Here is a 24,269-nt window from a genome sequence, read left to right as displayed (position 1 = left end):
GAAAGTAGTTCATTTTGGATGTAGCCAAAGGGGAGAGAGTGGATGGGCAGAGTATGAAAACCCTATTAAAGGCGTACTGGACATATGGGGGCACAGTTCAATTCGGTATCTCATATTTTCTATTTGTGAAAGCCAAAGGCTGGGCCCTAATTTTAATGGGCAGCCTCAGACACTAAACCTCAGAAAACTGTCCAGAACCCTTTATTTTCACTGTCCATAACTTAAGTATATAAACTCTTGCTCTGAAATCATAGATTAAAATGAGCTAAATGAGTGGTTTTCCGCCTACTGATTTAGGAACAGCCTTGGCTCAGAACAGATTTTAATTGTCCCGTGTCAAATTTAGCGTAAGTCAGATTGCATTAGCTTGGGTTTTTCTCATGGATGTTTTCAGTTACCTGTCTTGCTGCAAAGACTGAAGGAATTGACGTTTTCTAGTTTAAGGTGCCTTTTTGTTGCTGTCTTAGAAGGTTAGAAATGTTTTCACATCAGCCAAATACTTGCATTGTCTCAGCTAAGGAATGAGGCAGGTCAAAAGTTCTTATAAAGATAAACATTACCTTTGCTTGCCTGATGTTTACTTCAAAAAGAAATCATAGGCTTGACCAAGAATCAACCTGCTGAAATACACTGGCGGTTGTGGGTAGTTTTTCAGTTGGTTATTGTTTCAACACACAATTGACCTAGAATACAGTTGGGCTCTAACTGGATCAGCCCTTCAGATGTAGCCTGAAGCTCATCCAGCTGCTTGGCTCTCAACATTATGGGCAGGGTGATACACAGCTGCTGTGGAAAGGTATGAGCAAGCTCTGCCTACCTTTTGGACCACATTCCCCGGTCTCATTTTGGCTATTTCCCTGCCTGCTGATGAGGTAATGTGATACAAGACCCAGATCCCCTCAGATTTTAGCAAGCCTTGCCTTAAACCCTGATTCTCATAGAAGGGTTACTTACCTCTTAAAAAGGCAGCCACACTTGAGCCAGTTTGATAAATGCAATTTTTTTTTTTAAAAAAAAGAAAAACGCTAACAAATCAGATAAAGTCCTAAATCAGACAAACTGCACAAAAGAGATGAAAGCTTCCTGGGAGAGGAAGAGATGTCCATGAGAAAGCTGGGCTGAGCCTTAGAAAAGCATGGCCCTTCTCTCATAACGCGTTACTCTTAACCGAGCACAGCAGGAGCTGCCTTCTGTTCCAGCTGCAGGGGATGCTACTAAGGCTGCGTCCAAGAGCCCGGAGGCAGCTTCTGTCAGCAGGTTTAGCTCAGTAGGAAAAGTCATCCCGGCAGAGTCCAGGGGTCCTGTCAGCGCAGGCTGCTGCTGCTGCTGGCCTGAGAGCTGCCCATACTTGGGTGGTCTGGACTGTGTCGGTTCTAGGGAAAACAAAGGAGGGGTAAGAACAACTAGGCCGTAGCCTTGGCCTGACCAGGGCTGTACAGGAAAGCACTGTAACCTGACCTGGTCCAGCCTGAGGCCATGGACTCTGTAGGACGGGGGTGAGACATGGGGAGACCCACTGGGCTGCAGCAACAGGCCTCTACCCTACCTTCTTTTTCTTCTTCTCTTTCTTCTTTCTTTTCCGTTCAGGATCCTCTTCTTTTTTCTTTTTCTTCTTCTTGTGATCCGAATCAGATGGTGTTTCTGTAGGAGACATTAGGCGCCTATCACCTGTAGAGCTCAAAATTCCCTCCTACTAGGACTGCAGACTACAGAAAAGCCCTAATTAGGGGCAAATGCTTCTCTTCAAACGGCCAGAGGCTACCAAGGCACGGCTAAGGCCCCGCCCCAAGCTCCTACTTGCCCAGGAGACCCCAGGACATCAGCATCAGTTTCTTCTTTCAGGAGAATTTGGGAGTCCAGGGCTCCATGAGGAACTTAACTGGGTTTTTAACTGAGGAAGGCTGAACCAAATTCAGAATGGGAGGTTTTCTGGTTTGTAACAGAACTGCTTCTTACCTGGGGGGACAGGATCCTGGGTCCGGCTCTGTTTGTGCTTATGCTTGTTCTTCTTCTTGGGAGGCTGAATGTGCATCAGACGACACTGCTCCGGCAACTGAAGGAACCAAAGGGAGGTCCAGGTGAGTGGAGTGAGGAAATCCCTTGCTCCCATCATCTTGTCTGCTCAGTAAATTAGGAAGGAACAGACTTGGACAGAAAAACTACCTCCATGCCTTTCAGGCCTCCCCATTTGCCTTCTTCCTCCCCAAGAGGGGACTCACCGGGCCAGTGTGGAGGCGGAAACCAGCCAGCATGGTCCCTGTGATAGGATTGAAAGAGCCACCGAGAATAGGGGGCTTCTCGATGAGGGAACGGAGGCTGCTGTTATCATGGGAACCAGGCAGATCAATCATCCCTGGCAGGTCAGGCAGGAAGTTACTCAACTTCTCCTTCACTTTCTTCCCACAAAATTTATTATAGTCATGTTCCAGGTTGTAGTGTGTGATCAGGTTGGTGCTGCCTGTCAACTCGGTGCTACCTAGAGGACACAGGGAGGAAGATAAAATATTAGTCCCAAGAGTAGAAAATTGTTAAGTCACCCAGAGGGAAAGTAAAGGACTATATTTTAGCCTAAATAAGGAATCCTTCAAGTGAGAATTACCAAAAAATTTAAATTTATTTTTAAATAACAGCAAAAGTAAATAACATGAACTAAAAATATAATACTATAGAAGGGTAGGTTGGAATGGGAATGAAAAAATAGGCAAAAATCCAAATAGGGCAGAGATGGAAACTGCTCTCACCCAAAAAAGAAGACACTTCTCTCCTTGGACTAAGCACAATAACTTCCATGATGCTTACTCTGTGCTAAACACTGATCTGAGTGCTTTTCATAGAAAGGGATAGTGCGAAATTATATTCCCTAACACGACCAGGATAGTAGTACCTCACAGCCCAGCTACAACCAAGCCAAGGGCCAAATATGACCCAATGGCTTCCTTTTTTTTCCCCCAAACACTGATCACCTTTACACAGAAAAAACAGCCAGGAGATTTTTCTAGCTTCTGTTGTCTAACTTATTATCACCCTCTTTATTCCTCCTCATAATAATGAGTATAATGCTTTGCCTAGAAAAAAGAAATGTTTAATTAGAAGCTGGGCAACTAGAATTCTAATCCTAGATGTTCTCTATGCCTCAGTTTCTGATCTATGGAATGTGGTAATAACTATCTTAAGTGCGCTAAATTTTTTTGCAAGGTTCAAATGAAAACATACTGAAAAATGTAAAGTATTATATAAATGTTAAGGCAGTCTCAGTATAAAAATTGTATACCTGACTTTTACAAAGAATATAAACTCATTAGTAATTTAATAAGGATCCCAGTGGCAAGGGTGGGAATATCTAGCCTACAAGTTGATCTAGAGTTATGATGAACACAAAGGGTAAAATGACAAAAGTTGTTTGTTTATAATCCTTCACTTGGGAAAACTCAGGTTCTGAACTGTGAGCCCTGAGGGCAGACAATGCCTTGTTCACTCATGTAAGGCTGATGCCCAAACTAGCCACACTCGGTGCTCAATAACTATTAAATGATCAAGGTATTTTTTCCTTCATACCTCAAGGCCTTACCCTATTCTTTTTCTGTATTTTCATATCAAACATCTCAGAAAAGTGATCCGTTACTAGCAGAGGCTCAGTGCCACACTGCCTTTCCTCATAGCTTGGCACTACCTTCTGCCATTACAGTGTCCTGAGCTTCCCCCCGTCAGCTCGCCTCCTTTCAGGTGGTTATGCTCAAGCTTCAGCTGAAACGGCACTTTGCTATTTCTGAGTCCATCCAACGTTCTATCAGTTCTGTGAAGATGATTTATAAATCTCTCTCTCCAGCCCTGACTCCTCTCCTGAAAACTAATCTTGTATTTCCAACTTCCACTTAGTCAATTCCATGCAGATTCTATTTTTTTTTAAACTCCGAATCTTCCTCACTTCATTCATGGTTTCTCTATTTCAATACATGGCACACCCATTTTCAAGATATTTTTAGAAGCAATACTTCTCAGTTCAAAAAATCAGTGGTTTCCTATTACTCTCAGGATAAAGCTCAATTCCTCTGACTGGCACCCATGGTTAAACACATCCTACTGTAACTTAGCTTTGGGGCCCACTCAACCATCAGTCTCCTACACAAACTTTTTGATCCATCCAAAATGGGTCTCCATTATCTCCTGAAAAACAAAACACCCTCATAGGTGTTTTTCCTTTTAAGAAATTTCTGTTAGGACCTAATTATAGGAAAATTCTTCCTAATATTCCTCACCAATATATGAATTCTTCAAAGTCCACTCAAGTGACAACTTATTCTTGCTGTCATCTTTTTTTTTTCTTTTTTTTTAAGGAGGGCACAGCTCACAGTGACCCATGTGGGGATCAAACTGGCAACCTTGGTGCTACCAAGACCACCCTCTAAACAACTGAGCTAACTGGCCACGCTTCTTGCTGTTATTTTGGATACTAAGGAACACATTTTGAAAACTATCATGTAGTTCTTAATAGATGCCCTATGTGAGGCATGACCCCAAAGTAATGAGATTGGCCTTGACAAGAAATATGGTCACTGTCCTTAAACCACATAATATGCATCCCTAAGTAACATAATCTTCTTTTTTTTTATTAGTTTCAGGTGTACAAGACAAGGTAATACTTAGACATTCATCCTTTATATCCCTCACACTGTGGACCCCCCGCCCCCATAACATAAGCTTTAATCTCTCTTCCCTTCTCACCACATGCCCCACCTTTCTACACGCCCAGCGTTTGTCCAGAATATCTATTCAACATCTGTCAACTGAGATACAATCGGAACTGGTAAGGATGAAGAAACTGCTGGTAGACATCAACCACCAACCAACCAAAGGAAAGTCGACCTCTTTACACTTGTTTTTTAAACTATAAAGTGAAGATAACAATGCCCACTTCAAGGGGCTATTCTATGTATTATATTCATTATTATTTCCCTCCACTCGTGATGTAGCAGTAGGACTTGGGATTAACTGAAAGGCAGCTTGGAGCCTTGTTCAGAGTGACTCCTGACTTCCCCTCTTCAAACTTGTCCCTTCCTGGTCTCCACACTACCATCCGCTCAAGTATTCAGGCCAAGTATTTACAAGTCATCCTTAACCCCTCGCCTCCTTATTTTTATATTCTGTCCTTCATTCCTGTCAGCTCTAACTTACCTTGTACCCATTCACTTGTGTCCTCTACTGCTATCATTTAGTCCAAACCACGATCTCTTTCCTGGACTACTAAGCAGTGACTTCTGACTGATTTCCTCACATTTCATTCTTTATGCAGCTGCTTGAATGATTAAAAATACGTTAGACTATGTCACCATCCTGTGTTAAAATGGATTCCCCCTGAACTTAAAATCTAAATGCTTTATAAAGGCCTCTGCCTGCCTCTCCCACCTGTATCTTCCATCACTCTTTCCCTGTTCATGTCACTGGTCCCTTCCAAGCCTTTTCTCATGTCAGGGCTTCTGATTTCATTTCTTGGATTTATTATTATCCCTCTCACTCGCACATAGCTGGCTCTTTTTCTATGCTTACAGTTCAGCTCACATGGTACCTGCTCAGCGCGGGCTTCTCTGATCACTCTAGCTAAAGCAGTTGTGTCCCCTCAATTCTTTACCATGTATTGTTTTTCCTGTGGAGCACTAACCACTGTCTGCTATTAATCTGGTTTACTCTGCGTTTTCCCACTGAAATGTAGACTCCAAAAAAAGCAAGGATGCCGTCAGTCTTGTTCACAGCCGAGTCTTCAGCATTTAGAACAGTGGTACACAGCAAACGCTCAACAAAGTAACTTTCTGAAAGAATCTGATTTAATTCTGTCACTTCTTCAAACAGATGAAGAAATGCTGAGACCCTGGGGGTAACATGCTCCAAATCAACAGCAAATCGGTGACAGATGTGAAAACCTCAGGACCACAGTGATGATGAATCGGGACTCTCGAGTTCCAAACTCAAACTCTGGATAATTTTTAGGGAACCATAATAAACCAGTGTCAGGGACAACGAACGGATATACCGTGAAAAATGGTTACGGAGGTGCATTCTCTTTCCGTCTTTAATCCATCCCAAGACTCACGTCATCCCTTTGGTTGCGAATTCTCAGAGGCCTTTCGCGTGTAAGAGCTCCAAGGTCCGTACACGCGTTGCCTAGGTTACCTTGCACCTCCGCCGGCCGGCTAAGACCCACGCCCATCACCCCCTCCTTAGGCTCTGATTGGCTGGCTACGGCCAGGCTAGTACTCACCTGGCAGTTCCCTCATTAGGTAGAAGGGACCACAACCAGCTGCTGACTTGTCGGCGCCGGGAGGGGCCGTGACCGTGGTGGAGGGCGGAGCCGTGCCGGGTCCCCCGCCTGGAGGAGGGGGAGGCGGGGGTGGAGGTTTTCCTGGTCCGAAGCCGAGTGCGGTTGGAGGCGGGGGTGGGTCAGCTTGAGCTCCGAACAGCGCCGTGAAATTCTCCATCTTCCCCTCTACTCCGGCGCTGTCCGGGTGTCTGGCGCTAGTGATTTTCATTGGACAATCTTTTCACGGTGTACCGCCCTCTTCCTCCGTGAGCTGCTTATCATTGGATGTCTTAGGGCCCGCCTACTTTTTCCGGCAACTACTTCCGTCGCTTTCTGAGCACGTTCAGGAAGTGCTATCTAACCCTATTAATTTCTCTGTTGTTTCCGCTCGTCACAGTCACATATCCAATAAAATGACTTAGGTGGAAAAAACGACAGTTAGGTTGGCCAATAAAGTATGAAACCCGTTTTTCAGTTCCTCCCTACTGTAGTGGCCAATCATAGATACACTTCCGGGTCCGGAGGCGGTGCATCCGAGACTAGGCCCAATGGAAGTCTCAATGGTGGGAGAGGCGGGGCCAGACTTATCGACCCTGAAGAGCGGCGAGCGCCCCGGGGCCAGGAAGATGGCGGTCCTGGCACCTTTAATTGCTCTGGTGTATTCGGTGCCGCGACTTTCACGATGGCTGGCCCGACCTTACTACCTTCTGTCTGCCCTGCTCTCTGCTGCCTTCCTACTCGTGAGGAAGCTGCCCCCGCTCTGCCACACTCTCCCCACGCAACGCGAAGATGGCAACCCGTGTGACTTTGACTGGGTGAGCGACCCCCACCTTAGGACCCCGCGACCTTGACTGTCCTTTCCCTCGCTATTGCATCCAGGGGCCCCGAAGTTCCCGTTTTTGAGAACTCACCCCTGAGGTTTTGAAACTCTAGCCGACTTACCACGAAGAGCGCGGGGCCTGGGCCGTCCTCGAGTCTTAATCCCTTCGTGTTTAGTCACGATGGGAAAACAGCAGGTTAGCCTGCACAACAGCCTGCGCCTTCTGACCCTCGAGTCCAGGGTGTTTTCCATCTTACCATTCGTACTCGTCAGCAGCACGACCCAAACTCCACACACCTGTGTACAGCCTTTTACGGTGCTGCTCACACGTACAGCCGCTTAAGGGGCCGGGTAGATAAACAAGGCAAGTCGTAGCAGTTCCGTTTTGTCGGTGAAGAAGTGATTTCTGCGTGATGAGGAGACTTGCCCTAGGTCGCACAACGAGCGGGTGACTGGGACTGGGAGCCTCTCTTCCGGCCGTGGTACCTGCACACGCTTACCACCCAGTTCACGTTTCCTGAACGAGTGCCGTCTGCTAGGCACTGGGGTGCCTCCCGAGGGTGCCAAAGTGAGTAAACTTGCTAGGCTTATCGAAAAGGACTTGTAAAACAGCCTAAGGAAACCGGCCTCAAGCCTCCTGCTGTGCTTCCTGAGTGGGAATGAAGGGACCGCTTAGGCAAACGAACTGAAGCTCTACGCCCTCTGCCGTATGGCGGCTCCTGTGTTCTGAGGAAGGAGGGCCACTCTGAGCTTTCTGCCTTTTTTCCATTCCTCCCCGCAACAGTGAGCCTTGAACTTGACCAGAACTCACTCCCTTGCTTTTATCCTCCATCCCTTGTTTACTCTTTCATACTTCCTCTGCCCTTTCCCCGACAGTATTATTAATTAGCTCAAGGGTAGCCACGCTACTGCAAAAGATTCTTGTTTTCATCTGATGTTATATACCACTAACCAAAGTGGGGCTTAAGACATACATGCAGGGCGCATTTAAGGTCTGGCTTCCCAGCAGTTGTCACACAGTTTGGGCTCAAATAAACTGATAAACATTCTCTTAAAAAAAGCAAGGGAAAAAAACTATACACACACACACACATACAGATTTCAATAAGTGTAAGGACATTTTATATAATTAATTTCTCGTGTACTCTTGTCTAGTATGCAAAATACTGGAAGGTTTTGTATTTTGTTACTACTCTGGTACAATTCTTTTTTTAACTACAGATGGTCCTTGACTTACGATTTTTCAACTTTAGAGTGGTGTGAAAGTGATACACATTCAGTAGAAACCGTGCTTCAAGTTTTGAATTGTGATCCTTTTCTAGGCTAGCAATATGTGTTATGATACTCTGTCGTGATTCTGGCCAGTGGCATTGAGCCATAGCTCCCAGTTACCCATGCCATCGAGAGGGTGAACAACCAATATTCTATTGTGTAGTATTAAATACATTCAACTTATGATATTTTCAACGTTAATGATAGATTTATCGGGTTCATCGTGAGTCGTGGAGCATCTCTACTTAGGGTTGATAGCCAGTGTTTTCCTGGAAAATCTGTGCTTTACTGAATCACCTTGGTGATTGGGAAGTTGGGATATTAGAGTAAATAATGTTAGCAATAACAGGTAAACCTCAAATTTTCAGTGGCTTAACAGAATAAAAGTTTATTTTCTTAAAATAAAAGGAAAAAATCAAGCATTTTGCTTTTCTTGTATACTATCTCAACATAACCATATAATTAATAAGGGAATGTTGGTATCTTAACAGGAGAATTTGAGCTAATAAATACACAAGAAATGATCGAATTTAAAAATCGTTTAGCAAACCCTAATGAAATAATAAATCTAGGCAACGATCATCTGTGGATGCTGACACCATCATACGGAGGGTTGATATGTCCTCTGAAGGGATGGAATAGAGAGTATCTAGCACCACCTACGATGTATTTTTGGCAAAAGATTTGGGTTTTATTGTATTCAAACCTCTAGGTTTCACTGCCACTTTACAAGAAATATGGGAGATAGATCATCATCAGAACAAATACATAAGTGTGCAAGCAGCCAAATCCAGAAAGTGGGAAAGCTGACAGTACAACTGACTCAGTTTCTTCAACAAATAACTAGCTTGGGGTAAAAAGGAAAAGCAGTTATCCTTTAGAGATTAAGGAAGACCTTAATCAGCCAAAAGTAATGTGTGCATCTTGCTTGCTTGTTCCTGATTTAAACAAACAACTGTACAAAGACAATTTGAGGTAACTGGGATCATTTGAATAAGGACCAAGTATTAGATGACATTAAGGAATTATTAATTGTGTTAGGTATGATAATGGTATTTTGGTTTGTAAAAAAAAGATCCATATCTGTGAGAAACACACTGAAGTATTTACAGGTGAAATGATATAGTTGGAATTTGCGTTTAGTTTCTCCAGCAAAAGAAGTGGCTAGCATAAACGAAATGGAAGCATTTTGGCAAAATGTTACTGTTGAAGCTGAGTAATAGAGGTTCATTAAAGTATCGTAGAGGAGGAAAAATAATTTCCCTCTATCCTTCTGAGGTCTTGGCTAAGACCGCTGTAATAAAAGACAAAGACACAGAAGTCTCATGTATAAGGTCAGACAATAAAGTTCGCAAACTCATCCTAGAAAAAGTGCTACATACCTCATTGCTGAATATCACTACGGTCACTTTTGAAGTACTCCCCTTGGGAAGCTGTGCACCGACGCCAGCACCTAGTCCACCCTTCAAAGCAATTTTGGAACTTTTTCTGGAATGGCCATCGAGCTGTTGTATTAACCTTGATGCCCTGAATGGCATCAAAATGTCTTCCTTTCAATATTTCTTTTATCATCTGGTAAAGAAAGAAGTCACCGGGGACCAGATCATGTGAGTAGGGAGGGTGTTCCTATACAGTTATTTGTTTACTGGCTGAAAACTCCCTCACAGACAGTGCTGTGTGAGCTGGTGCATTGTCGTGATGCAAGATCCATGAATTATTGGTGAAAAGTTCAGGTCACGTAACTTTTTCACACACGCTTTTCAGCACTTCCGAGTAGTAAACTTGGTTAACTGTCCAGTTGGTACAAATTCATAATTAATAATCCCTCTGATATCAACAATGGTTAGCAACATCATTGCAACAAGTTCACAAACTTAATTGTCACACCTCATACACATGTGAGATACCCAGGGAGAAATAAGTGACTCAAAGAGGTGGCTTACTACTCTGGCATATATAGCATCTTCAACAAAGGAAAATAAATGTGGAGGAGTGATTGGACAAAGGAACGCAGTTTTAAGCTTCCAAGGGCAGCAAGCTCTGGGAAGGTAAACTAATGGTAGATAAAGGCTAGCTTGTTATACAGATGCCTCTGATGCTATCTTCTGGCTGATAGGGTTTAAAGTTATATTTCTTGACTAACTTTTTTCTGGTAGAGAGCGTTGGAGGGACACCTTTGAAAATTTATGCCCTGCTTTTAGACAAAAAGGGGGAAGAACAGGGAGCTTTTCTTGTATCTACTTTTCGATTATCTTCAGGCTAAAAATAATCCTTTTATTAAAGTGGCATATTTTGGGGTGGCATAGTCTGCTACCCTTCAGTATCCTGTCTAGTGTATGTTTGGAAATTTCCTTTTAAAAAGTTTTAAAGCAACGAACAAACAAGCAGAACAACCAAAGGGGCTCTGCTTCATACAGTTATTCTGGAACCCAGTCTCATACTGTCTTCAACCTATGGCCTTAGGTCATCCCTGTATCATCCAGCCAGAATATGAAGAAAGAAAGCTGGAATGCAGAGACACACCTTTTCTTACTGACTGGGTGCAGAAGTGTCATCACTTCCACTCACATTCCATTCAGGAGTGCTAATCACAGTTCTACCTAGATGCAGAGACAGAGAGTGTAGCTGCAGTATGCCTAGGAAGAAAAGGAAATAATTAGGTTTGGAATATACACAGCCAGTATTCACCATGGACCCATTCTATGTCTTTAGAGAACATTCCTTTTAGTCCTATCTTTGGCCTCCTGATTAACCAGTTCCCCTTTTAAATTCACCTTTCCACAATTGTAAGTCTCAATGCTAAATCAATTTCATTTGTGAAAATGCTTTCTGATTTCTGCTCAGGTGTAATGTTTAGAAAGGTCTGCATCTTCTCTAATCCTCACTGTACATTTCCATTTGTAAATCCTGTCAACTTTTTGTTGGAGATTGAGGCTAAAAACCTACGTCGCTGACTCCTAGCTATAAATCCGAGTTGATTGGTTCTGTCTGAAGTAATGCTTTGGGCCCCTGTATTATAAACAGCTGTGGAAGACCTCAGACCATCCCATCCATAGTCGCCCTCCTCCCACGCTTTCTCGCACACGGCCCTTGTTATTCCTCATTGCAGTCTTTACTCTTTAAAATTATCTTGTTTCTTTGTCATGTTGATTGTCTGTCTCACTTTGCTCCAATGGAGCTTACATTCTAGAATGTGAGAAAGAACATAAGCCAAGGGTACTGAAAAGGGCCTTTGAGAGCTATTAAAAGGCCTCCTTAACCTCTCAAATTATAGCAAAGATGTGTGGATTATCACTGAATATTGGGTGGAGAAGAATGATTTAAACAAAACCAAGCAAATGGAATAACCATATATTGTATTAATGGAATCTTACTGAGAAAGTTTCTTTGGAAAAGTTTTACCTTACCAAGGTCAGACTGAGTTGGTTGTAATATCACATTTTTTTTTTTTTTTTTTTTTTTTGGTTGAGAGCCCACTGGCCCATGTGGGAATCGAACCGGCAGCCCTCGGAGTTAGGAGCACGGAGCTCTAACCGCCTGCGCCACCCGGCCGGCCCTAATATCACATTTTTATACCATATCATACTTGACATAACTCTTTCATGCTCATTATCACTTAATCTTCACAATAGCATTTTGAAATAGCTATTCTTCAGTCAAGGAAACCAAAGCTCAGTGGTTAAGTGATTTGCTAAAAGGCACCAGCCAGCTTGTGACGGGTAGAGCCTGAACCTAGGTCTTCTGCCTGGTGTTTTCCCCATCTGCCTTAGCTGACTCCAGTTACATCTTTATTTTCACCATTCCTGGTTTGCATCTCTGTTGGTGTTTATTCCGTACTTGGCTCCCTTTTCCACCCAGATCGTCTCTTTGATGGCATTCCTGTCCCTTTGGTTTTGTTGCAGAGAGAAGTGGAGATCCTGATGTTTCTCAGCGCCATTGTGATGATGAAGAACCGCAGATCCAGTGAGTTCAGCCCGCTGCTCGGCAGCCCCAGAGGCACTTCCCTTCATGTTAGGACTCGTCCCTCATTCCATGCCAAGGCTGAATTCCATCTTAGGTTTTTATCCCCCTCCCCGTCTCCCATTTCAAAGCACTCAAGGAAAAGGGACAAAAAAATGGGTCCTAGGAGCATGCAGGTCCGCCTGACCTGTGACATCTTTGTGTTTCAGTCACCGTGGAGCAGCATATAGGCAACATCTTCATGTTTAGTAAGGTGGCCAATGCAATTCTTTTCTTCCGCCTGGATATTCGCATGGGCCTGCTTTACATCACACTCTGCATAGGTAAGGTGCTACGAGACTGGGTTGTGGGGACCAAACCCTAACCCGCAGCCAGTTTCTCCATCCGCTTCTTCCATAACTTGTACCTAAGTAATTATATGTGTGGCTCAGACGATAAGAATCTACGGAAACTAACAGGAAGGGAATGTGTCTGTGGTCTGTGTGTATGTCCATAAAGTATGTTCTTTGGTGCTTGAAATCTTTGAATTGGTTTGAAAATAAATCCCCTCCCTGAGGCCTTGTATGTTTCCTTCAACATCTTTTTTCTGTTTAGTGTTCCTGATGACGTGCAAACCTCCTCTGTACATGGGCCCTGAGTACATCAAGTACTTCAATGATAAAACCATCGATGTGAGTGCTCGTCCGCCCTGCTGTTTTGCGCGTCCCGTGTGGGTCATTTTATAGTTATGCTCCCTACTCACTGGGAGGAGCAGCAGTGCTTCAGAATGGAAGTCAAGGGCACTGTGGTTCATTGTGGGAGCTAGGGAACGTGGAGAGGGGAAGCCAGGATGAGGAGTTAGACGCTAAGGGCTGGACCTTACCAGGAGCCTGTGTGATCCAAGTTCATTGTTTCTTCTTTGTGTGTGGCAGGAAGAGCTGGAGCGGGACAAGAGGGTCACTTGGATTGTGGAGTTCTTTGCCAATTGGTCTAATGACTGCCAATCATTTGCTCCAATCTATGCGGACCTCTCCCTCAAGTGAGTAGTGCAAAGGGAGGGAGGATGGAAATTGAGATGTCATCCCTTCCCTTACGGTTTTTTGACCTTGATTTTTGCACACTGCAACCAAAGGCATCCCCCCACCCCATCCAATATCTGTACTTCCTCTTCCCTTGATCCATTCTCTCTTCTTTCACTGTGTTAAATCATATATTCTTAGGTACAACTGTACAGGGCTAAATTTTGGGAAGGTGGACGTTGGACGCTACACTGATGTTAGTACACGGTATGTAAGAGCCTAGGCAGAGGGTCTAAGCAGGGAATCACTTGGAATGGTGTATATAGATGCATATACAGGTACTTTCTGGGTCCTGTAGGTACAAAGTGAGCACATCACCTCTCACCAAGCAGCTTCCTACCCTGATCCTGTTCCAAGGAGGCAAGGAGGTCATGCGGCGGCCACAGATTGACAAGAAAGGACGAGCTGTCTCTTGGACTTTCTCTGAGGTACAGGAAAGAGTGGACAAGTGGTTTGGAGAAGGGTGTGGAACAGTGGGTGATCTTTGGAGCCCACCCTGGGTTTGATTCCTAGCTGTGCCATTTGCCCACAAGCTTTGAGAGTGTGGACTAGTTATTAGACCTCTTTCACGAATTCACTCAGCAAATTTATATTATGCTTCTACCATGTGCTAGACCTGCGAGCACTGGGAAAACAATTACAAATTAAGATTCTGTCTCAAAGGCCTTTGTACCTACAGTCTGTAGGCCTTAAGGTTCCTTGGCAATAAATTGGAGACAGTAACACTGGACTCACAGGGTTGTTTTGCACATTACGTTAGATTGTATGCTCACAGTGACTTGCACATAATAGGTACTTAAATATTAGTTGACTTTTCCAGGTACCCAAAAAAGAGATTTAGTTAGAGTAGATTTCTGTCTTTTGCTTCTTCCTTTCCTAAACTGCGTCTAAATACTTCCTACTTCCCAGGTCTGAAGTCTCCCTTCTAACCTGAACCCTGATGTATGCATCTCTTTTGTGCAGGAGAACGTAATCCGAGAATTCAGCTTGAATGAGCTGTATCAACGGGCCAAGAAGCTATCCAAAGCTGGAGATAATATTCCTGAGGAGCAGCCTGTGGCCTTAACCCCCACAGCAGTGCCAGATGGGGAAAGCAAGAAGGACAAATAGGTTCCTTGCCTTGTCAGTGCCTTGGTCAATTCCTGGCACCTTTGAGGCCCTGCTCCTTCTGGAACCACAAGCCTTGCCTGAGGCCTCCACCTTTTATTTATGTTTTCCCTGTTTGGCCTGGGTGGGGCAGGATGCTGCTTCTGATTTAAAGAAGCATCCAGAGAATTGACAGGTACCCTCCAGGAAGGCCTCCACTGCAGTGGCCAGCTATTCCACTGGAGAGAGAGAGCTCACGTGATGGAGTAGGAAATGCTTTCCCTCCAAGCTTGCATCAGTGTCAAGTGCTGCCCAACACACATCTCCACCGCCTGTGGTTTCATTATTCCTTAGTGGACATACACAGACTACTTACACCCTAATATAAGATGCCAGGGTATGTATAGTCAATGCTACGATTTTTCCAAGGACCCTTACTGCTGTAGGCCTTTCTGTCTCGGTCTGTGGCCTTCAGTAGAAAATACAAACCTAAGCTCGTAACTGGCCCCAAGGAGAAAACTTTAATCACAGAGTTTTCTTATGAGTATAGCTTTGAATAATGTATTTATGGAGATTGGGAGGAAGGGGAATAGAGGTTTGAGACCTTCCTTTGGTGTGATGGGCCTGGAGAAGAAAGCCCCTGGACAGGATTGGGGTTTCACTTACTCTCCTAGCTATTCTCCCACACCCAGTTAGTTGATGGTTTTCCATAATAAAGAGACTGGGATTTCCTTTTGATTGCTTCTTTATCCTTGCGTGTTACAAAACCAGGCAACTGCAGAGGAATTGCTTACTTCCTCTTTCACGTCAAAGACCATTCTGATTAGTTTCACCAAACGCCAGGCATTGGTCCCCAGGACTGGGGAGAGTTGGTGAATGCCAGTTTTTATAAACCAGGGGACGGACCGCACCGAGTTAGATTGTAAACTTGGATCAGAACTGGTCCGCGGGTCCCAGGGAGTAGGTTTTGAGGGCTGGGGGTTGAGTTCACGATGCGCTGTTACAGAAAAACCTGCAGCCAGTCTTGTTTTCAGAGATACCTAATTCTCGCCCCTGCTGTGCTCGCCACCCCCCTCCCAGGCGCTGGTGGTTCGGTCTTGCTCCCCGGACCTCCCCCCACCCTGCGGGCAGAGTGGCTGTGCCGGGAGGTCCCGCCTCCGGACCACGTGTTCGCGGGCGCGGGGCTTTCCGCCGCTTGGCAAGTTTTGTTCTGCTAGCAGTTTTTCTGGCCTGCGGTTTGGACGTCGGAGCGGGGCCGTGCACTGTTCCGTGGCTGCTCAGTGGCCACGTCTGCACCCTATTCCCGCCCCAGGTCGGCTCGGTTCTGGGCCGAGCTCCAGGCGCCATGGCTTCCCGCGGGAGGAAGCGGAAGGCCGAGGCGGCGGTGGTCGCGGCGGCCGACAAGCGGGAGAAGCGGGCTGGCGGCCAGAAAGGAGTGGAGGAGGCGACCGTGGTTATCGAGCATTGGTGAGGGACCTGGAGAGTCACGGAGATGGGGGCAGGGCGTCGCAGACCCGGGGCCCCATTCTGACCCTCCCCGTCTCCCCGTAGCACGAGCTGACGCGTCTACGGGCGCTACGCCGCGGCCCTGAGGCAGGCGCTGCGCCTGGAGGCCCCCGAGCTTCCAGTCAAAGTGAATCCGGCCAAGCCCCGGAGGGGCAGCTTCGAGGTGACGCTGCTGCGGCCGGACGGCAGCAGTGAGTGGGGGTCCGGGTCTGGGGGGAGAAGGCATGATTCCGAGGGGAGGAAGGGCTATGCTCAGAAACCGCGGAGAGATAACAGTAACTTCATTCCGTTCTTTTCCCAGGTGCGGAGCTTTGGACGGGGATCAAGAAGGGGCCCCCACGCAAACTCAAGTTCCCCGACCCGCCAGAGGTGGTAGGGGAGCTGAAGAAGTACCTTTCGTAGGGAGGTTTGGGCAGAAGTCCTCATGCTGAGGTTTGAAGTGGGGCCTGGGGTTGGGAGGGATTGCGTTGGTCTCGTGCCTAGTTGCCAAGCAGCCCTGTTACCCGCTTTTCACACAGGAGCTACATTTTTTCATAACTCGTTACTTGCCCTCAGCATTTTCTCTATTGGGAATCTTCCCTTTTACTGGTAGGGAAAACGGAAATCGTAAAAAATCAGTTTCCTTTCTAGTGTGCCGTGTGCTAACTCCATGTTTCATTTAATCGTCTTTGAGCTAAGTCGTAGGCCTGATGGTAATGTAATGATTTATAGAAATGCAATTTATGTTCTTCCTTATTTATGAAGATGCAGTTAATTATTACCTTGGGGGTATGGACCAGTTTTATATTTTTGTTAAAATATTCGTTTTCCACATTCCTGAGGGTATGTGTTTTGATTGTTTGAAGTGGTTAAGTACCACTGGTTCCCTCATCTATGAGTTAAACAAAATCATTGACACGTGCTTATCTATGTGGGTCGTGATTTTCCCTTTATGGGCAAAATCTTTTGTGTGACTTCGGGTATGCTTACCCCTACCGTGTTTTTTCGTTTCTAGTATGGCCTGTTAATAGCTCCATGTAGTAACACTGCATGCATTTACAGTACTCTCACTCCTGGTCACATGGCTTTGACCTTGTCTTATCTGTAGTGCTTCATACGGTGCTTTGGCATGTGGTCAGGCACTTGGTATGTTGATTGAGATGTGGCTGGAGGAGGCAATCCTTGACTCTCCTGAGTCTGTGGGTTCAAGGGTTGGAGGCGGGGCACATCTTCCTCAGGCTATCTACTTGTCTGGATCCCTGCTCTAACCTTTTCCCCCCTCATTTTCACAGCATTCTGTCCCTGGTGGTGTTGGAGCATTTATGACGGGACATGGCCAAACTTCAGCCATGTGCCTGAAGCTGTGGTTTCTACCCCTCCAGAAATGATGGTTCAGATGTGAGGCAACCCTCTAGTAAGGCATTGAAAAGTTCTTGGATTTGGTTTGTTTAATAAAAAGTTGAAATAAAGTATTTGAGTAATAAAACTTAATCTTATGGTGGGGGTGAACAAAGCCAGCCTTACGGAATTGGTCCCTTGTTTTTTTCATAGCCTGAGGTCACCAAATTAACCTGGAATTCCTAGGTTCTCTGGTAGAGCATGTGAAATACTTGTAAAAACGATGGGGAAAAGTAAATAATTTATTTTTTTTAAAAGCAAATATATCTTTTCAACTCACTTCTTGGAAGTGATGATGGAAGTACCTGTTCCTGGCCCCTTTGGAGGTTCTGGCTAACTCCCCATACTGGCAAGAGTAAGCCTCACATGACGGTGCTGGACACATCCTGTCACTCCCACCCACTCAGTGTCCCACTCCAGCACTGCTTCGCACCTTCTGGAATGTATTCTCATACATAAAACTCCTGCCATGGAGGGTGTTATTTTTTCCTGAATTAGCAGTGCCTCATAACCTGGGAGATCTGGCCTTGGCTGTTACTTATGACCCACTAGAGTGGGGGACCACACAGTTTATCATTTCACTTGTTAGTCACTAACTGTAAAATAGATTGCAAGGAAATAAGATGGTTCAAATTCATAATTTTCTACTCATGGTACTTCTTGACTTAGGCCTGACTCCCAAAGCCTGGGGAGGGGAGGGGAGAACGGGACATGTGCTAGCCTCTCTGTCAACAATACCCCTTCTGCTAGCCAACATTTCTATCCTCCCAGTGCCCTGAAACTGCCTTCCCTGCTCCACTACGTTAGTATGTCTACTTCTGTGTCGGACTCTGAGGAAGGGTCAGGCCATACGGAGGGGATACCGGTGGGCATCAGCTCTCCCTCTGATGTCCAGTCTACCACATCAATCTCTTCCTCTTTAGGGCTGGCAGGAAGCGGGTCCAACAGCTCAGAGTTGCTAAGTACCTCCTTGTCTGCTTCTGGAGCAGGGTACAATACCTCATCCATAGTTAGAGACTCTTCCAGCCCAGACTCCACCCAGGGTGAACAGGGAGGTGAGAGGTCTCCGTAGTACTTTTGGGGAGGGTCAAGGGAGTCAGTGTGTAGAAGTTTGTCTCTCTGATCATTCAGTGGCTCGGAGCTGCTAATTTCTAGGTCTTGAGTCCAAGAGCCTTCTACTGAAAGCACTTCCCCTTCACTCATCTCAGAGGGCAGGACAAGAGGGCTAAGGGGTTCGACTGGCTCTTTGTTCTCACCGACAGGTCCCTTTTCCAATCCTGTGAGCTCCCTGGGCCAGAGTTCCATGTCTGGTATATACCATTCTTCCCCTTCCATCCAGTTCTTTGCTGTTTCTGTCAGGTGGTAACTAGGGGTCCTACATCCCTCAGCTCTGGCACTCGCCAGAGATGCTGTAGGTGGCTCAATGTCTGAGCCACACAACATAAAGTCCAGGATCTCCTCCAACTCACTGGTGGCAGCAGCACTTGTGATTCGGTACTCCTCGGCTTCACAGGGCTGCCCGAGCAGGTCTGTGTCAAATGCATACGGCTCTCTGCAGTCAACATCGAACCCAGGTTCCTTCCCTACCAGCTCTGGACTGGACCCAAACTCAGACTTCACCACTGGGGGGCCCGGGGAGCTGCTAGCAGAAAGAATGTCTTGTAGTCTAGTGCACACTGGGGAGTCCTGACACAGGTCTGTTGTAGCAGATGACATTTCCTGCTGGTTAACTGAGGATGGCTGCATCCCTGGAGGCTCTTCTGAGTCTCCAGGTTCTGGGATCTGAGGACTATCTTGAGAGTTTCTGAGGGGAGGCTCTTGCACCACCTCCCAGCAGGTCCCATTGACAGTCTTACGAAGTTTCACTCTGCCAACCTGCCCCTCCTCTGCAGAGTCTGAGTTAGGTGCCCTGACTTCAGGGCTGCGCTTCTTACTCCCACCCGTCTTTCCAAGACCAGATGGAGTTGGGGTGCTGTGTAGAAGATTAACTCTCCCAGCTTTCTGCTTGTCCTCTGGTGCTTCTTTATTTATACTTTTTTGTCGCCAAAGACGCCGGCCAGGGGCTGTGGGCACTGAGCTGGGTCCACTTAAAATGCAGGAAGGCTTGGATGTACAGACATCAGGAGATGGCTTTGAACGACTCAGTCTGATCTTTCTGGGCAACAGTCGCTCATCCACAGAGGGATACGAGTTGCTGGGGGAAAGCACTGTAGGACCAAGGACAGGGTCACTCTTAGTCTCTTTAGGTCCCTGACTGTGGCTTGACGGTGAAGAGCTTTTTTCTTGTGGAGGTGGGCAGGCTCTGGCCTTCCTCTTGAGCGCAAGACTGTCAGACAAGTTCTCTGCATTCTGTCGGTTGCACCTGTCCTGGGACCCCTCCTCCCCCGACGCCTTCAGCCTCACTGCCCCAAGAGGACAGGGAGTCTGGGTGACCGGCAGTGGAGTTCGAGGGCGGCGGCTGGCTGCCACCACCCGGGCAGAGACCGGTGCAGCAGTTGGAGGTTGTAAGCACTCCCGGTTCAGTCTTCTGCCCTGAGGGGCCTTCACCAACTTCCCACCCTCTAGCTGAAGGGATTCGAGCTCAGATACTCGGAGCTGACGGGCAGCAGAAAGCACATCCTGGGCTTCTTCTCGAGATACTTCCATCTCTGAGGTATACAAGAAATCTACCAGCTTCCTAAGGGTCCTGATCTTCAGGCCCCCCAGCTCCAGCACCACCTTACGACCCTGAGCTGGCCTCTCCCGTTCCAGGCGCTCTGTGAAGAAGGGGCTGCAGGCAGACAGGATGCAGCAATGCGCTGGGACTGCCTCACCTGGAGGGAAACCCAAACACTTATCTCATGCAGACTGTCACGTTCATGAGCTGAGCAGATACGACTACCCAAAAAGGCTGCCCCTTCTCTCAATTTCTCTCCATGGAAGTTTAAGTAGGAGGAATTTGTTGCTTTTGCTTTCCTGGGACCTGCTGCCATTATCTAGCTAACTCAGTTTATATCTTTCAAAATCTAGTTTAGACATCACTTCTTTCAAAGCCTTCCCCTACTTTACCCCGCATCTGGGTTAGGTCCTCCTGGGTACAGAGAGGTACTCTAGCTATCACAGCACTTAGCTATCTATGGTCCATCTCCTTGACTAAAACTGAGCTCTGACGACAAACTGTGCCTGTCTTGCTTACTCAGGTATAGCCAGAGCTTGACTAGGGGATCAAATACTTGCTGAGTAAGTTTTTGTGACTTAGGAGAATTTTAAAAGTTTTATAGAAGCTGCTTGTGGTCTAACAGAAAGGTCATGAGCTTTGGATCAGGGCTCAATTCTCTCCTGAGCTGTATCCACTGCCTAAGAGCCAGCAGTCTGTCCTGAGCCACTTTCTCACTTTATTGGCAATCTCAGTCTCTCCCATGGCTTCAATTCACAAAGGCTTGCTGATGACTCCTGGGTCCAAACCTCTGCCCAGGTATCTTTCCTGAGACGTGACACAGTCTGCATGTCTACAGTGATGTCCCACAAGTACCTCCAATGCAACATTTCTAGAAAATGAACTCATTCCCCACCCCCTAAAACCTTCCGTTTCTTCAAAATAAGGTATCACATTCACCAAGTTACCCAAGACTGAGCACTAGAATTCATCTTTGATTCTTCTCTCTTACCCACTGCATCTAATCAAACATTAATTTTTAAAAAGCGAACACTTCTTGAGTCCTTATTATGTGCCAGGTGTTGTTATAAGGGTTTTATCTGTATTCATTTAATCTTTACTGGAACCCTGTGAAGTAGCTATTATTACAGATGAGTCAATTGTGCCCACATTTGCCCCATATTGTGGGCATAGTCATGTGCCCACAATTTTGTGGTAAGTAGCACCAACAAGATTTAAACCCAGGGGGTGTAGCTATAGAGTCTATGCTGTTAACTGCAACAAGTGTAAATTTAACAGCTCAAAGCCAAAAAATTCTCTCAATGCCTTAGTTAAGGACACCATTCCTTCTCTTTTGGGTTACAAAACAGCCTCCTATCTGGGCTCAAGAATAATCCAGTAATTCTTGTCATGCAGCCTGAATGCTATTTCTAACAGGTATCTGATTATGACCTTAAAATCTTTAAATATAATTTCCAAAGGTCTGAGAACAAGACCTACTTCCTTTGCATAACACTTCAGACCTTACATGACTGCTGCTAATTTCTCTAGCAATATCTGGTCAATACACTTCCTGTTGTCTGCACTCTAGCCATAATGAGCCACTCACAAATCCCTGGTCACGTCTCTAATTCTGTGTATGTGCTTTTCTTTCCGAATGGGAAAATCTTTCCCCACTTCCTCCTACTTCTATTTGTCATTCAGACCTCACCTATGGGTTACTTCCTCCAAGAAAATCTCCCAACCTCCTCAAGTCTGTCAAGGATGCTGTATGTCAGCCTATACTTACCCACTATGTCATTTATCATACTGCACAGTTACTTGAATACACTGGTTATTTGAATGTCTTCCCCTTACATGATTCCTTATGAGGAAGGACTTTTTATCTTCATATATACTGTATGCCCATGCCAATACAGTGTACTAGCATATACAGTAATTGATACTTTATTTTGAATTAAGGAATAAATCCCAACTCTGCACTTACAAAGAGAACTAACAAGCAAGTCACTTAACTCTCTAGACCTCAATTCACTCACCTGTAGAACCTGAACCATATAACACATCAGAAGGCTGTTAAGACACTACAGTATATGTACTCTGTAGAGTGCTACGCAAGGTAGCATTTTCTTCTTTTCTTTATAAAGGAAGAAAATGAGCACTTGCTCATTTGTCACTTAGTTACTAAGTAACAAAACTAGGACTTAAACTCTGACTCCTAGTCTTAGGCTTTTATACTATACCAGGCTCTACCTCATGCTGATTTAACATTTCAAGTGTAAAAGGAAGAGGTGGAACTAACATATTTTTAGGTCTAACAGCAATCAACAAAAACCATCAATTTGAAGACAAGCAACAGCTTAGCAAGAAAATCGGGCCAGTGGCTCAAATGGTTAGAGCGGTGTGCTCCTAACGCCGAGGTCGCAGGTTCGATTCCCACATGGGCCAGTGAGCTGCGCCCTCTACAGCTAAGATTGTGAACACCAGCTCTCCCTGGAGCTGGGCTGCTGGGGGCAGCCATGGGCTACTGTGTGCTGCCAGGAGTGGCGGGCAGCCAGCGAGAGTGGCCGTCAGCCATCGTGAGAGGCCAGCAGCCGGGGAGAGCTGCTGTGAGGGGCCGACGACTGACTGCCTCAGTGGGGGGAGCTCAAGGCTCATAACACCAGCATGGGCCAGGGAGCTGTGTCCTACACAACTAGACTGAGAAACAACAGCTTCAACCGGAGTGGGGGGGGGGGAGGTAGGGTAAAGGGGAGGGAAAAAAAAATGAAGAAACATATAATGGTGTCATCAAAAAGTAACACATACTCATATTGTGCTTAGTACATTAAAAGCACTGTTCAAAGTGCTTTACATGTGTTAACTCAGTCTTCAAAACCATCCCATTATATTCGTATTTTATAGAATTTCTACCGTAAAAACACTTTACAATTAGTTTCATTTTTTTAAAGAGAAAAAGTCTCATTTTCACATTTGAAAATAGTAACTGTCCTAGAAACAAACAGCTCCTTATCAAATAGTTTACGGTGCTCAAAAGTGTTAATAACACAGTTTTTTCTGGTTTTGTCCTGTGGGGGACAAATGGTCCTAAACTCATTTTATCTTATTCTATGGTGAGTTTTCAATTGAGTCCCGACTACAGCCAAGTCCTCAATGTCATTGATAAGTACTTAGAAACTGCAACCTTAAGCGAAATGGCTATAAAGAAACCAATTTTATCATAGGCTAATTGATATAAAGAAGAGTTAAATTTCTACAGCATATTCTGGTCACAAAAGTGTCACCAAAATTCTAAATAAAGAACCAAAACACTTTTAATATTAAACATTGAAATAAACGTGAGCTATGCATATATTTAAGATTAATAAAAACAAGTCAGATAATTGTTTTCTAATAAGCTTACTCTAGTTCAGGGTCATAGGTGGCCAAAGCCTATCCTGGCAGCTCAGGGCTCAAGTCAAACCAACCCTGCCTGGAGAGGACGCCCTTCCATCACAGGGCACACACACACACACACCACACACACACTCAGACTAGCACAATTCAGACCCGCCAATTCACCTAACGTGCACATCTTTGGGATGTGGAAGGAAACTGGAGCACCTGGAGAAAACCTGTGTAGATAAATGGGGGGAAAAAGTGCAAAATCCACAAAGACAGTGGCCCCAGCTGGAATCAATTTTTTGAACGAAAGGATCTTACCTTCTTCTTTTTTTTAAACTTTTATTTATTTAAGTGTGTTTTTCCAGGACCCATCAGCTCCAAGTCAAGTAGTTATTTCAGTCTAGTTGTGGAGGGCGCAGCTCCCACTGGCCCAGGCGGGGATCAAACCGATAACCCTGGTGTTACGAGCATCGCGCTCTAACCAATTGAGCTAACTGGCTGCCCCAGTAGTCTCTTACCTTCTGCCTGCAGAAGGACATCACAGAACACTCCAGTCTGCTGCTGGTGATGAAGCTGCAGAAAAGCTAACCGGAGGAATCGGGGATTCCTATACAGGATTTTTGAACTAGCAGGAGAAAACATGTTGGTCTGTTAACAAACTTCCTAGGTTTTCATGGATCAGATTCCTGTGGGTGAGAGAGAACACATTTCAGAACCATGGTCATTTTGATTTTGTTGCCTTTGAAATGCAGGGAAATTTTAAAAAGTGAGAGATTGTAGCATGAGTTGGGGAGCCATAAGCCCAGAAATGATGCCAATTGCATCTCAAGAAAAAATATCATAGTGGTTCCATGCAGGAGCTCAGAGATAAACCTAGAT

At 45.5% G+C, this 24,269-nt stretch overlaps 4 protein-coding genes across 8 annotated transcripts; 2 read left to right on the top strand and 2 right to left on the bottom strand.

Annotated features, from left to right (window-relative positions):
• Positions 1–558: 558 nt before the first annotated feature.
• MED19 (mediator complex subunit 19) lies at positions 559–7,449 on the bottom strand (the record flags this gene model as incomplete). Of its 2 annotated transcripts, XM_081064672.1 has the most annotated exons (6): positions 559–1,373; positions 1,547–1,641; positions 1,957–2,053; positions 2,220–2,476; positions 6,254–6,709; positions 7,235–7,449. In XM_081064672.1, the coding sequence occupies 5 exons, from the start codon at positions 6,519–6,521 to the stop codon at positions 1,305–1,307; spliced, it is 786 nt and encodes a 261-aa protein (XP_080920798.1). In that variant the 3' UTR covers positions 559–1,304. The 2 variants fall into 2 exon arrangements, with proteins under 2 accessions (XP_080920798.1, XP_080920799.1); XM_081064673.1 differs by lacking the exon at positions 6,254–6,709 and having other exon boundaries at positions 7,235–7,364.
• Positions 6,745–15,224, top strand: TMX2 (thioredoxin related transmembrane protein 2; the record flags this gene model as incomplete). 4 transcript variants are annotated; one of them, XM_081064643.1, is made up of 8 exons in its annotated part: positions 6,748–7,107; positions 12,287–12,347; positions 12,554–12,667; positions 12,939–13,015; positions 13,256–13,362; positions 13,544–13,609; positions 13,701–13,830; positions 14,366–15,224. In XM_081064643.1, the coding sequence occupies exons 1-8, from the start codon at positions 6,841–6,843 to the stop codon at positions 14,510–14,512; spliced, it is 969 nt and encodes a 322-aa protein (XP_080920769.1). In that variant the 5' UTR covers positions 6,748–6,840. The 4 variants fall into 4 exon arrangements, with proteins under 4 accessions (XP_080920770.1, XP_080920769.1, XP_080920771.1 ...); XM_081064645.1 differs by having other exon boundaries at positions 6,882–7,680; XM_081064644.1 differs by lacking the exon at positions 12,554–12,667 and having other exon boundaries at positions 6,745–7,107.
• Positions 15,225–15,371: 147 nt separating this feature from the next.
• SELENOH (selenoprotein H) lies at positions 15,372–17,442 on the top strand. Its single transcript, XM_081064680.1, has 4 exons — positions 15,372–15,955; positions 16,040–16,185; positions 16,296–16,426; positions 17,266–17,442. Exons 1-3 carry the CDS (start codon positions 15,834–15,836, stop codon positions 16,394–16,396), a joined length of 369 nt encoding a protein of 122 aa, XP_080920806.1. The 5' UTR covers positions 15,372–15,833; the 3' UTR covers positions 16,397–16,426; positions 17,266–17,442.
• A 727-nt stretch (positions 17,443–18,169) lies between these two features.
• BTBD18 (BTB domain containing 18) lies at positions 18,170–24,032 on the bottom strand (the record flags this gene model as incomplete). The annotated part of the gene is made up of 2 exons (XM_081064610.1): positions 18,170–20,184; positions 23,909–24,032. 2 exons carry the CDS (start codon positions 24,030–24,032, stop codon positions 18,170–18,172), a joined length of 2,139 nt encoding a protein of 712 aa, XP_080920736.1.
• Between the last annotated feature and the right edge of the window lie 237 nt (positions 24,033–24,269).

This window comes from Rhinolophus hipposideros, assembly GCF_964194185.1.
Source record: "Rhinolophus hipposideros genome assembly, chromosome: 10".
NCBI lineage: Eukaryota > Metazoa > Chordata > Mammalia > Chiroptera > Rhinolophidae > Rhinolophus > Rhinolophus hipposideros.
The sequence above is the reverse complement of the archived record's forward strand: the minus strand, read 5'-3'. Positions and strand labels throughout refer to the sequence as shown.